General features: G+C 38.7%; 1 protein-coding gene across 1 annotated transcript; it reads right to left on the bottom strand.

Annotated features, from left to right (window-relative positions):
- Nucleotides 1–768: 768 nt before the first annotated feature.
- On the bottom strand, nucleotides 769–12,886 carry bod1 (biorientation of chromosomes in cell division 1). Its single transcript, NM_001076712.1, is given in 4 exon segments — nucleotides 769–1,184; nucleotides 4,329–4,531; nucleotides 9,132–9,256; nucleotides 12,586–12,886. Coding segments are annotated over 3 exon segments (474 nt in total). The 5' UTR covers nucleotides 12,733–12,886; the 3' UTR covers nucleotides 769–1,184; nucleotide 4,329.
- Nucleotides 12,887–13,998: the final 1,112 nt, after the last annotated feature.

The following is a 13,998-nucleotide window of genomic DNA, read 5'->3' as shown; positions in this document are numbered from 1 at the left end:
ATTGAACCGAATTGATGGCATGATAATCGTAACCGAACCAAACCGTAAGACCAGTATAGGTTCACACCTCCATTGATTAGCTAGGCCAGGTGCGTCTGATTGGGGTTGAAGCTAAAATCTGCAGGACACTGGACCTTCAGAACCAAGACTGAAAACACTTGGTATATACAATATACAGCTGAAGTCAGAATTCCTGAATTATTAGCCCCTGGTATTTGCTATTCTGCTATCAATATTCAACAATAATACGGATCCGCCGTCTACCACAAGAAGCTTTATCGCACAAAGTAGTGCATGTCAGAAGACACGTGACTGAAGCTCTTTAGTGGTCCAAGTGAACATTTGACGGTACAGCACATTCTCAGCGCAGAGGTGCTGAAAGACTAAAACAAGCTGGAGCACTCGACCTTTGTCTCAAGCCGGGACACGACACCTCTCCAGAGACTCTTCTATTACCAAAAATCTCTTCTCTGGAAGTTCATGCCACGAGGTCGCTGGAGATTCGACAGCTTTTAGCCACCAAATGGTTTCAATCATGTAACACTTTGCGTCTGCATGGTACAGAACATGGTGAACTCTTGAGGTTACTCGCTCTAGTTAATGTCCAGATGGAATCCTAAAAACGTTGGTGAAGATCTCCTGTCAAAAAAGAAATGCCATCGCTAAAAGGAGAGCGGGAGTATGCAGCTCGCTTCCCACAACAAACTTTTAGCCTCTTCCAATAATTCAGAGGTTTTGCAAAACCCGAAATGATGCAAGCAACTTGGCTTTTCTTAAAAAGTTACATTTATTGTAGAAACGAAGCTGCGAGTCCCAGTAGAATCACGTTTCACAAATCCAGCTGTGTAAAAAGGATCATTTCAGTCTGGCTCGATCCCCATGTGTCGTCTTGTTATTTCGAGATGCATTTATTTTCATTTGGGAAAACGTGGTTTCAGTTGTTCTTTAGCACTGGAGAGATAATTTCATTAAACTAAACCAGACCTCAAGAGCACGGGCCAGACAACTTGCTTTTATGTAACATGCTAAACACACACATATTGTCCGAAACAATCCTGCACAAAACCCTTAAATTAGTGCAAACTCCCAAAATCGCAGTGCCTCGCAATTGTTCGTCCAATGTAGCTGGTCATGGAAGGACAGCTTTTGGTGATCTCAATGTGAAATGGCAAAAATCCTTGGACCTGCAAAAAAAAAATTGCGAGTATTACACATACAGAAAAATCACAACCAACTACAACAATTTCTTTATTAAAGGGGCTATATGTGCCTATGTGTGCTCAAAGCTATGTAGAAGGCAGCATACAAGTATTAAGGCCCAATCCCAATTCTAGCCCTTAGCCCTTCCCCCTCGTTTTGTGCGTTCAAGTCAAGGGGTAGAGGTGTCACAATTCTCTTTAGCTTGGGGAGAGAGAGAGATGTGCATGCGAAGGCTGATTGTGTGTGCGCACGCATGACGGTAGTCACTATGCGCAAGTTAAAGGGTCACGAAACACCAAAACACATTTTTTGAGCTGTTGACACTCACATGTGTCCCACGCTGCTATAAACACTATTAGGACACATATAATACAACAACAAAGCAACAAACATTGCATGAAAAATGATACACGCTTAGAGCAGTTCCTTGAATCAAATATTTTGTTTGTCGCGAGGGGCATGAATCAAATTCCTGAATGAAAGCAAAACTCATGTTTAACTATTGGTCCTGAACAATCTTTTCATTCAATCATCTTTCTTACGTTTACAATCACTCTCATTGATTGGTGGTTATTGTTTTGCACGCAGTGAGCAGCGAAGATAAATAAAGGCATAGCGGCCTACCTAAAACATATCTGTATTTTCAAAATAGCAAAGAGGCAATCAAGCTTATTTTCATTTCTTCAAAACCACGAGTAAGGCCTAATCCCAATTCTACCCCTTAAGCCTGGTTTATACTTCTGCGTCAAGTGACCGGCGTGACCCACGGCGCATGCAACGCGTGTAGCTGTGCATTTAAACTTTTGCGCGCTGTCTCTGTTGGTCTGCATTAACACTTCTGAAACGCTAGTTGGCAGTGAGGTGTAAATGTTCCTCTGTGTCGAGTATCTTCGCTGCTTTTTTGCCTTTCCTGAACACTTCCGGGATGTACAAGTGGCTCAAACTCGCTCATTTTGAGGCAGCAACCGGCAGACGTGCAGCAACTTTAACTATGAGGTAAACACAAAACAAAACTTTCCATCCGGAGCTCCTTCACGGGACTCCACACTTGTAAACAATCGCCACATTGGGTTCGCGGCATTCGCGCAGCTCTCGGTCCCGCCCCGACTCGTCAGCGCTACCAAGCCGACCAATCACAGAGCTAGCGCTATGCGTTGTTGCGACGTATAGTTACATTTTTTGAGAGGTGCATGTCAGTGACGGCCACGGCGAAGGTCTATGCGTCAGCGCCGTAGCATACGCCGGTGTTTGACGCAGAAGTATAAATCAGCCTTTAGCCCTTCCCGTTAACCCTCACTACACGCGTGCACGCCAAGGGGTAGGGGCGTCCCAATTTCCTTTAGCTTGAAGGCGTAGGGCTAAGGGAAAGGGCCCCTTCGAACAAAGAGATTTCAGGACCACGCTTGAAACTAAGGGGTAAGAAAATTTCCCAAAATACACCTTTCACCAGGGCAGTATTGCTGAACCCGGAAGTAAGGAGATCCACAAATTTGTATTTTTTGTCATTACAAATTTTTACGACAAACACATGTTTTAATATATTCATAACCGCGTTCGTGCTTTATCGTCATGCTTTAAAAAAAAAAGCCAAAAAAACCCCCCCGCTAAATTTCGTGATCTATAATCCCTAATGATAACTCCTGTATAGCAGTCCCACAACATTCTGACACTCGATGACACTCAAAAACCCTGTAAGTAATGTCTAGGGGATGTCAATGGGCGTTTTGCAGTGTCTGCTATAATGTTCATGTTGTTTTCGTGTGTTTACATTAATGAATATGGCCAATCTTACAATCTTATTGCCACATTATATCGTTATTATAACATAATATATGGCTTCAGTGATTTCCTGAAGATAAATACCAAAAAATAACACAACTGGAATCACTAAAGCAGTCGCCATCGTCTGAACTCACATGAAGCAAGAGATGGAAATGACATATGATGATGTGTGCAGGTGCTGTAGTGCTGTCCCAATTCTTAGGGGTAAATTTTGAAGCCCTTCCCCTCAACCCTCAGTTGTAAGGGCCTAGGGGTATGGGTACAAAAATAGAATTGGGATTGGGCCTAAATCTGATAATGAGGCTGATCAAAAGAGATCTCGAGAAGCTGGAACAGCGTCCCTGGATCTGAATTGCATGTTGCAGAAGCATTGCGTGTCAAGTCAGCTACAAAACATGACGGAGGAGCTCTGTCCGCAACTGTGGGCTCTTCTTGAAGATTAGACAGAGTGAGTTATTTAATTACTATTTTTCATTTGGAAGTGAACTGAAATGGCACTAAGAGAGTTAATGTGAGGTCTCTCTCTCTCTCTGTCTGACAAAATAAATCAAAGTGATGCATACAATAATAAAAGGAAAGGAATAAAAGAAAAGGAACCCAATGGAGCCTCGTCTACAGTCACATAACGACACCTGTCCATCGACAATAAGAGTCTCCGGTAACCGGACCTATTATAGGGTCTCACCGTTATTTGTGGGTCATTTGCATCGCCCTACTTGCACAGTATTTACATTACCTCACACAATAAACATTACATATATTTCTATATGTTGCAAAAGTCATCAAAACAAATTACAACAACACAGTGTTGCTTCTTTTTTAACAACAGCACAGCAGATAACAGTAAATCTGATTATTATTATTACTATTTATTACTGATTGAATTATTTTCGTAATCATTTTTAATTTCTTATATTGTGATCATCTTATTTAAAAAAATATTTTATATTTATTATTATTTTTTAACATAAAGATAAAAAAATAAACAAATTAGAAATTAATAATATAAATAATTTCTGGTGGAAAACCGGATGCGGCTCAGACTAGGCCCTCAGGTAAATCGAGTTTGAGACCCCTGGCCTGCAGGCTTTTGTAGAGAATCCAAAATAGGAAGGAATCATAAGTTTCATTACAAGCTATTCGCAATACAATCTTACAATAAAAAAAACAATTAATAAAAACGTGACCCATGTACAAACATTCCTACATATAGCCCCTTTAATGATGCACTTTATTTTTAAAATCAGTTTTACTAATAAATTAGATCCTTCCGCTTATTTTAGGTAATACTATTGATCAAATGCATGTTCTTATATTGTGATATTCCTCGTAATAATGTATTGCACCTCATTGAGATTTGGCTGCAGTGCTGTTGGTCATTTCCTCTGATTCAACATCAGGGGCTGAATTTGACGTGCCCTCTTCTTTCTTCTCTGCATCTAGGAATTCATGAATGGCATTTTCAATGATTGGCCTAAAGATGTGCTGTAGTTTAGGCTCCACCACCTGAGAAATGATTCGGTCCACCCCTGACTCCAACATCCCCGACCTGTGAGAATAAGTGAACGTATTCAGTAAAAACGGAAACAATTTTGTTGAAAGATTTAGTTCACTTACAAATAAACATTATGCAAATTATTATTTTACCCTCAAGTTGTCCCATGAATTTCTTTTTTTCTGATGAACACACTGAAATATACAGTGTGTGTTGAAAAATATTTTGTTTTTCTTTCAATGAGGTCCAGTAACTGTTTCGTTTACCACATTCTTCAAGCAAATCTATTGTGTTCGACAGACAAAAGAAATTCATAAATGTTTAAAGGTGCAGTAGGTGATCTTCCACAATGCTAACAGCTTAGCATAAATCTCTGAATCACAAGCTGCGTCCCAAATCGCATACTTATGCACTATTCTACGCCATTTTGTAGTATAAATAGTGTAAGTAGTGTGTTCACACTGAAAACTCTAAAAATAATAAGTGCACTTTAATTACCCGGATGATGCACTCATTCAGCCGCTAAAATGAAGTGTTCACGCACTCAACGACCGCAGGTTTGCTCACGTAGCGGAAGGGGCGGAGCTATCAGACGCACATGTTGAATAACTTTATTTATTTTGGATGGTGAAAGCAAAATTCTCCTACGAGAGTGATTATAGCGCCTCCCGATGGTGAATTACGGCAGGTATTATTTGATAATTCGGTTGTTTATTTCACTGATTTGGCAACCGTCAAACGTCATCAGGAAAACGGTTTGAATTTCCACTTAGTAAAAAAAACATTAGTGTGCCATTTGGGACAACACTACATACATATACTATCCTGTTGAGTGTGTAAGTGCATAAGTACATAGTGCATGAGTGCATAGTGTGCCATTTGGGACGCAGCTAATGTCCCTCCCCTGCCGTCTGGAGCCACACCTCCTTAAACACGAGCACCGCAAAAGAACCCTCTCTCAAGTGCTAAAAGCGACTAGTGCTTGTTCGGCAACGTGCAAGCCAAACTAACATGCTATTTCAGAGTGAATATTAGAGTTGCATGGTAAACAATATAGGGAGAGACAAGGCGGAATAGCGGCATTTACTTGTGTTTTGTTATTAAAGTTATTAAAATCTACATCATCGATGCTGTAAAAGGTCCCTTATGAAACTGAAAATAGTCTTATCAATCTTTCATCTGAACATTTTAGTGGCTGAACAACACTTCTGTGAAGATATAACCCGTTTGTAACAACAACATCTAACGTTACATCAGCTTTGCGTGAAGCTAAAACAGTTTTAAAACAGAACATTACCTGTCTAAAAGAAATCCTTTAGACATTGCGTCATCCTTTCTCCAGCGTGCAAAGGTAACTCCAATATTGATTAAGGTTTTTAAAGTTGATTCGGCATGTTTTTACCGATCATGCATGGTAATACAGTATGATTATACAGTAAAGGCTGCACAGTTGTTCAAATCTGCATTTGGTGACAGACAGATTAGACTTCTTATCGGAATTATGAGAGATGTCGGTCCGACTCGGTTTAATTGGATGAACATTTTTTAGTTTTTTGTCTTACCCAAAATACAAAAACACATATAAATACATTTAGATCATTTACTGTAATCATTACTATTGGACTGTGAAGAAACTTTCAACCAGCACAACAGAAAATACTTCTGAAGACAATCACCTACTGCAGCTTTAAGACGACATTCTAGGGTGAGCTCTATTAATACACTCTGATGCAATGCATTAGAGGCACATTTCTTAAACTTGATTTGTTTTTACGTCACGCTCTGCAACAAAATATTTGTAATTTTAACAGGCCCACTGATGTAAGACTCCAGAATTACAATGCATCCAGGAACAATTCATAGAGCTTCAGCTTTTATTTCTGAACATTTAAGTATTTGTTTGTTACAGCCTCATTCAGAGTCGCCAGATGTATGACAATTTCAACCTCTGTATGATCAATAATGAAAAAATCCTATAATGTACGATAATTTCAGACTTTTTTGGCATTTAAAATGAATTTCATTGTAATCTCAGGGCTTCTATACTTATTGATATAGCTGCATCTTTTGTGTACAGTCTGTGAGGAGAACGTGGAGGTACACACCTTTTCTATATCATCTTTTATTACTTTTTTTTAGCCAATCAATGTGGAGAATGGCACACTCTCTTACGAGTTAACATCCTGCCATGTGTGGCCATGCTTAAGTCAGTCATTTTCATGCATTCATTCATTCATTTTCTTGTCGGCTTAGTTCCTTTATTAATCTGGGATCACCACAGCGGAATGAACCGCCAACTTATCTAGCACGTTTTTACACAGCGTATGCCCTTCCAGCCACAACCCATCTGTGGGAAACATCCACACACACACACACACACACACACACACACACACACACACACACACACACACACACACACACACACACACACACACACACACACACACACACACACACACACACCATGGACAATTTAGCCTATCCAATTCACCTGTACGGCATGTCTTTGGACTGTGGGGGAAACCGGAGCACCCGGAGGAAACCCACATGAACGCAAGAAGAACATGCAAACTCCACACAGAAACGCCAACCGAGCCAAGGCTCGACCCAGCGACCTTCTTGCTGTGAGGCGACAGCACTACCTACTGCGCCACTGCTTCGCCCCAGTCGTTTTCAGGTTGAAGTTAATCGTTTAAGCAATGAAGTCTAAAACATTTAGTGCTGAAAAGAAAGGCGAGAAGGACAGCGGAGTTTGCCCTTGATGTTCTCATTTTTCCCTGTTCAAATGGGTCATGTGAACATGTTTTTCTAGAGTTAATACCATAAAACAAAGCCACAAAATCGGCATATTACAGATACTCTGAATGGGCTCATGCACACCTCTGAAGGTGTTAAATATTCGGAAGGGTGCACATCTGGCAACACACGCAGGACAGAGACTCGGGGGTGGAGTTTGAAGCTTCCCACTAGGTACGCCTAGTTTTTTTGTTGTTTTTTACATATTGTGGTAATTTGCATGTTGTGTCAAAACACTATTTGTCTAGATAATAGCTGTGTACTCTCTGTTTAAGTCGTGAATGATAATTTTCCTCCAAATACGATAATTTTGAGGTTCTGGTATGATACTTTGACATTTCCAATCTGGCAACACTGGCCTCATTCCCAAATGGATTCAATAGTGTATATGCCAAGCAGCAACCTCCCGCTCTCCCTCAGGAAGCCAATACGGAAGTAACTAAAGCTGCAATTCATTCGAAATTCCGCTAGTCGTGGCCGCTCCTGGCTCCAAAATAGAGCAAATTTCAATTGAGCCCACTGTTAGAATGGCCAACTTTACAGCAGAAAAAAAGGTGTTTACAGCCTGGTACAAAAAAAGATTTTGGTTAATACAGCTAATATTACCCTTCATGACAACTGTAAGGGGGTGAATTTTTTTATAACTCATCCGTTTCCTTTATATTAAGTTTGCATAATTAAGGGCGTGGCCACTTGAGTGACAGCTAGGTCTCGTTGGTCACCGTCACCTCTGCTGAATCCTGCAGATTAGCCACTGAACTCGGCATATTTATCGTATTTCTGTGTGGCTTTACACAGTCAACTGCCTTTTGGACTTGTTTCCTACAATTATTAGATGGCATGGCATGCTGAGTGCACTTAATTGTGCTCACAAACCATTCACGTGGCCTCCGTTTCCCATGTGAGTAAAGTTATATACTTATATACCATCTCTATACATGTATTTGTTTTATTTAAGATCATTTATCGTTTATATTTATATTTAGAGCTGTAATGCACTCCAGAATCTGTCAGATTGATTAGCCGTAGGCTCTAGATCAGTCATCTGAAGCGTTGTCATACAGTGTTATGCTGGATTTCATCAATAGTCTTACATTAACTAACACAGACTGTATCTGAAGTGTTTGTAAGTAATTTGCGTTTTCCTCCTGTTGAAAAACGTCATAAGAACAATGTTTAGTGCTCAATGTATAACAGCAGTGTTTTTAAAAGTCTAAATACTTTATTGATATAGTGTAAAACCAAGCACAAGTGGTCAGAACACAAACAAGTCACAGGTAATAAAGTATTAAGCGTTCTCCCAAAGTAAAGTGTGTCTGAACCAGGTCCAAGCTAAATGCTAGCAGTTGTCTGTAGCTCCGCTCACTCTCCGCCTCTTTGCCCTTGTTTGGTATCCTGCAGTGAGTGTGATGACGCGCGAACAAAATGGCGATGGTTGGTCGCGCCTACTTGTGGCTTCTTTTGCGCTCTTTAGAAACCTATGGGTGACGTCACGGATACTATGTCCATATATTTTACAGTCTATGGTATATGCGATACCAGCGTTTCTTCCCATACAGATAAACTTCCGGTTAATGTGACTTTTTTTCCATTTTTATACAGTTCCTTTTACAGCATCAATGTTGTAATGTAATCAAAATACACTCAGTTAAATAAACTTTGGCGTTCATTTAGTTGGTCAACTGTAAAACGAGACAAAAAGCTGTCTACTCGCACGCGCCCGTCAGAATCGGCAGGCTAGTGCAGAAGCTCTATTAGGTGTACAAAACAAAGCCTACAGTTCACACATATAATATAGCCGAAAAATTAATTAAAGCATAGAAAATCAATGAGGGTCCAAGGAGTTGATACATACTGAATTACGCTTTGTCTTAAGGCATTCCTCACTTGGTTCTTGTTAATAGTTGGATTCCATTCTTGTGTAGAAAGATGAGTTGACACATAGGTGCCCACCCTCTGTTGCAGATTTTGATAACCTGGCTGGAGAGAGAAATCAATACATGTTTGTTTAATTAAGTAAGAAAATATTAGATTATTTTAACAAATGAACACAAACTGTGATTTAAAGGACTTGACTTTGAACATGCATGGTTGTTGGCACCAGACAACACAGCAAATTCATTAGTGTTAAATTTCGAGTGTTGCGGTAATTTAGAGTAAAGTGTTGGAATTCTAGAGTTAGATAAAAATAAAAAACCCTCCCAGTGTTAGAAGCTGATTTGCCTCCTTGTCATACCTAGTTACATGTATCTAATGCTAATACAGTGTTAACTACATCAGGGAATTTATGCAGTAATATCCCTGTAGGATTTTTCCAGACGCCATTTTCTTTTGCCACGAGGAGCAATGAGGCAACTGGTGAGTAAAAGTACTTAAAATGGTCAGCGCCAGTAGCCTAGTGGTAATTCGCGCTGACATATAGCACCAGCGAGCTCGTGGCGACCCGGGTTTGATTCCCGGCTCGTGGTCCTATGCCAATCCTTCCCCTCTCTCTGCTCCCAATGCTTTCCTGTCTGAATTCTCTACTGTCCCATCAAAATAAATGTGAAAAACCCCTAAAAAATAATGAAAAAAAAAAAAGTACTTAAAATGTTTGTATATTTGACATCCAAATTGGTATATATACACGTCAGTTTTAAAATTCTCACAAGAAAGCACCATTTTTTATCTTTATTTTGACCTGTACTAGCTGTTACATTAGAACTAAAGAAAATGAAGCTGCCTTAAAACGAATCCATTTGGTTAAAATTCAACAAAAAAATTGTTTTGTGACTGTTTTGAATTGTTTTCCTTAAACATTAACCGAATAGTTAATAAAGTGTTGCCGATATTAAACAAGATATTTTTTTATTTCTGTGCGGTGTTGAAAATTTGACCCAAGAGTGTTAACACACAACACTGATCGCTTGTGGAGTTAATATTTCACATTATAAGAGTTTGCTAATTAACACTCTCAGAGTGTGGATGATGTTAACTCTTTCAAAAGTGTTATTTTACATTTAGTCATTTAGCAGACGCTTTTATCCAAAGCGACTTACAAATGAGGACAAGGAAGCAATTTACACAACTATAAGAGCAACAATGAATCAGTGCTGTAGGCAAGTTTCAGGTGTGTAAAGTCTAAGAAGGAAAGCATTAGTAATGTAAGAATGTTTTTTTTTTTTTTTAGCACAGTTAGTGGTATAGAGAGGCATTTGTAGATTAGGAAGTGAAGTGGAGACTAAATAGTTGAGTTTTTAGTCATTTCTTGAAGACAGCGAGTGACTCTGCCGATCTGATGCAGTTAGGGAGTTCATTCCACCAACTGGGCAGATTGAATGCGAGAGTTTGGGAAAGTGCTTTCTTCCCTCTTTGGGATGGAACCACGAGGCGAAGTTCATTCACTGAACGCAAGTTTCTAGAGGGCACATTTTAACACTTTTATAGTGGTTCCCATATAAACTCTGAAGGAGTGTTAATTTTAACTCTAAGGTAGTTAAATCTACCATCTAAAATTTGCAGTGTAGCTGGTCTGAATAGTTCAGAAAATGCCGATCTAATGGAACTTTTGTCTTTGAGCACTAAACCGCAGAGAGCAGTGCACGTTGGACAGTTAATCAAGAATATTCCGCTGGATCGCTTCTCACTGTAGTTGTTAAAGGTGATACTTAATTCATCTTGTCTCTATCAAACGACTCTTCTGTCTTTTGAATCTATCAGGTAACGTGTCACAGCATCAGTACATTGCTTCAATCTTTCGCTTTCACACTTATACTTAGCGATTTTAGCGAAAACCTCAGATACTGCTGGTTGGTTGTTGTTGGTTGTGCACCTTTTTTACTAACCAAATTTGTCAACGCCATTGTAAAGACAGATCACTCTGTCTATTCATGCCAGAGTCCTGCGGAAAGAGTGATTGACAGGTGGTAATCTGTGTGTAACTTATCTTTATTTATTTATGATTTGGTTATGAGAAAAACAAAGACCATGCAAGTCAGGTAGTTGAAATGGTAGGCTACAAATAACTAATTCTTTATGAATTATGTAATTATTCATAAATAATTAATTCACCACCGCCTACGACGACAATGCCATCATCCATCCCGATGTTTTGGTTGTTGCTAGAGCGGATACGTTTGCGGCCGGAAGTTAACGCAAATTATTTCTATTATTTATTAAATTTCTCATTTGTTGTATTTTATTAACGTCTACCCCCACTCCAACCCTAAACCCAACCGTCACAGTAATGTAAAAACTGTAGTTGTACCAAGTATTAGTTATGTTATCTATTAAATTACCCAATAAAATGTATTTTTAACGCCTACCCCCACCCCAACCCTAAACCCAACCCTCACAGTACTGTAAAATATTAATTATTGTTATACAGTGTCATAAAAAAATGCTGCTTTATTAATGTGCATATTGCACTTCCCGCCGGCCACATATCCGATCTAGACTTTACCCGATGGTTTTACTTTAGAGCACAGGTGTCAAACTCAGTTCCAAAAGGCTCTGCACAGTTTAGTTCCAACCTATTAAACACACCTGATCAAACTAATTGAGTCCTTCAGGCTTGTTTAAAACCTACAGGTAAGTGTGTTGGAGCAGGGTTGGAACAAAACTGTGCAGGGCTTCGGCCCTCCAGGAATTGACTTTGACACCCCTGCCTTAGAGATTGCACGATATCAAATTGGTTGACATCGCCCAACCCTAGTTTACAGAGTATGATCTAAAATAAAAATAAAAATCTTATGGAGGTGGAAAAAAAAAAAAAAAAAAAATCTAAATATCTACAAACATATGGTATTTGCAAAAAAACTTAAATTGAGTACCTTTAAATTTTGGCTGAATAATTACAGAAGCTGATGTGGGATCAGTTTATTGTACGGAGCGCGTCTGTCAGTCAACGCTTATACATGCATTCACTGGTTCAGATGTTGCATATGAAAGGCGACGATCGACGCACTGTATTAATGTAAAGAAAGTGGGATAGAATGGTAAAATACGGGAGAATTTCGGCAAAAACGGGAGGGTTTACGTGAGTGAAGTGAACAGGAAGTGTTTGTGGAGAAACAGTTTTGAGAGAGAACGCAAAACATCTTTGCGAAATAACGTAAAAACTTATAAATATATATTTTCCTCCCATTTTTTCTTTCACCCATTATTCTTCCTTCACCCAGCGATTTTTTTTTCTCCTCCACTAACGTTGCGTCCCTTCCGGGATTCCGTACACCTGCCTTTTAAGGGAGCGTTCAAGCGAAAAACGCTCGCCAGGTTTTGTTTTACTACAAGTGATGCTCCAATGATGTAGATTAAAAACTATATTTCACCTTGGTGTCAACGTCGGCCAGACAGTCTCGTCTGAACTCGTCGAAATGGCCTTTGTTTTTCAGATGCTCCACAATGAGCGCGATGAGCTGCGGGTCTCCCGGAGGAGCGCTCATCAGATTCCCGCTGCCGCTGCTGCCCTCCGCCATCAAATATAACACCGCTCTTTCTGCCTCACCAAGAAAATATGTTGGAATTAATGTGCACTTTTTATAATTCTGTATATTAACACTATCAAAGCTCTTTGATGGCAGCAGATGTAAACAGAGCGCTCCCTCGTCTTCTTCTGTGTTGATTATGTGTGTAGATGTGCTCAAGTAGACACACTGTCACCTACTGGACATAATAACAACAGCACCCCAGTATTCATGAGCCTGTTTCGTTTTGGTTTTTAAAGGACGGCATATAACATTTTACAATAAAATAACCAAGCCAAGAGTAAGTATAAACAAACTACAAATATATAAAATGTACATATGTAATAATTAAATGAATACATTATAAAGTTTACAACCTTTTAACCTGCTTAGGGCTTTCATTGTGTATAGAGAGTTTCTGATGGGTAATTATTAAGGGTAATAAAACTATGGGCACTTTTAAGTCCTTTGATCATAAATCCAAAAAATATATATAATTTTGTTTAAATTCATCTTTCTTTGTCAAACTAAAAATAAAACCTACTTTTAAAAAATTACTAGCTTTCTATTTTATATTTTTTATATTATTCAACCTCCTTTTAGGTGTCAAAATCACTGTTTTCATCTTGACGCACACCCAGAGTTTTAAACTTCAACAAAGAAAACAACATTTTAAAATATTATTTATCTATTAATGTATCCTAATTAAGCACTAGTGAAATAATTTACATATTTTATAGTTATTAATGTGAGACTAATATCAATATTATTTTCTTACATGAATTATAGCTGTCGCACAGTATCAGTGTCATTTCCAGCACAGCACTGTCATTTCACTTTAAAAAGATTGTGTAAAAGATTATTTAGGTGCGGTTTCTATGAAAATTAATAGTGCCATCTGAGAACACGTTCAAGATGGAGGAAATTTACATTTTTATGAACAACACTTGAGGAAAAATCAAGGTAAATATTGCTTGATCAGGAAATACATTTACTCTACGTCATTTCCAAATATGCTGTACCTTCAAAGATGTTTTTAAAAACCAAACAAAATGAAGGTAAATGAGAGTTTTTTGTATACATGAAAGGCTAGCATCAATTCAAAGCTAATCGCTGAAGCTATTTTTAATTTGTTCACAATAAACTGTTGAATTGTCATTTCCACCACTGTCATTTCCATCACCACACACATTTCAAAAAAATATTTAAAAAGTTCTCATCACACATTAAAAGTGTATTCACAATGTATAAGCTCATGCTCTATTTAATATACAAATT

This window comes from Danio rerio, chromosome 21, assembly GCF_049306965.1.
Source record: "Danio rerio strain Tuebingen ecotype United States chromosome 21, GRCz12tu, whole genome shotgun sequence".
NCBI classification, from domain to species: domain Eukaryota; kingdom Metazoa; phylum Chordata; class Actinopteri; order Cypriniformes; family Danionidae; genus Danio; species Danio rerio.
This window is presented reverse-complemented; position numbering and strand designations above follow the sequence as displayed.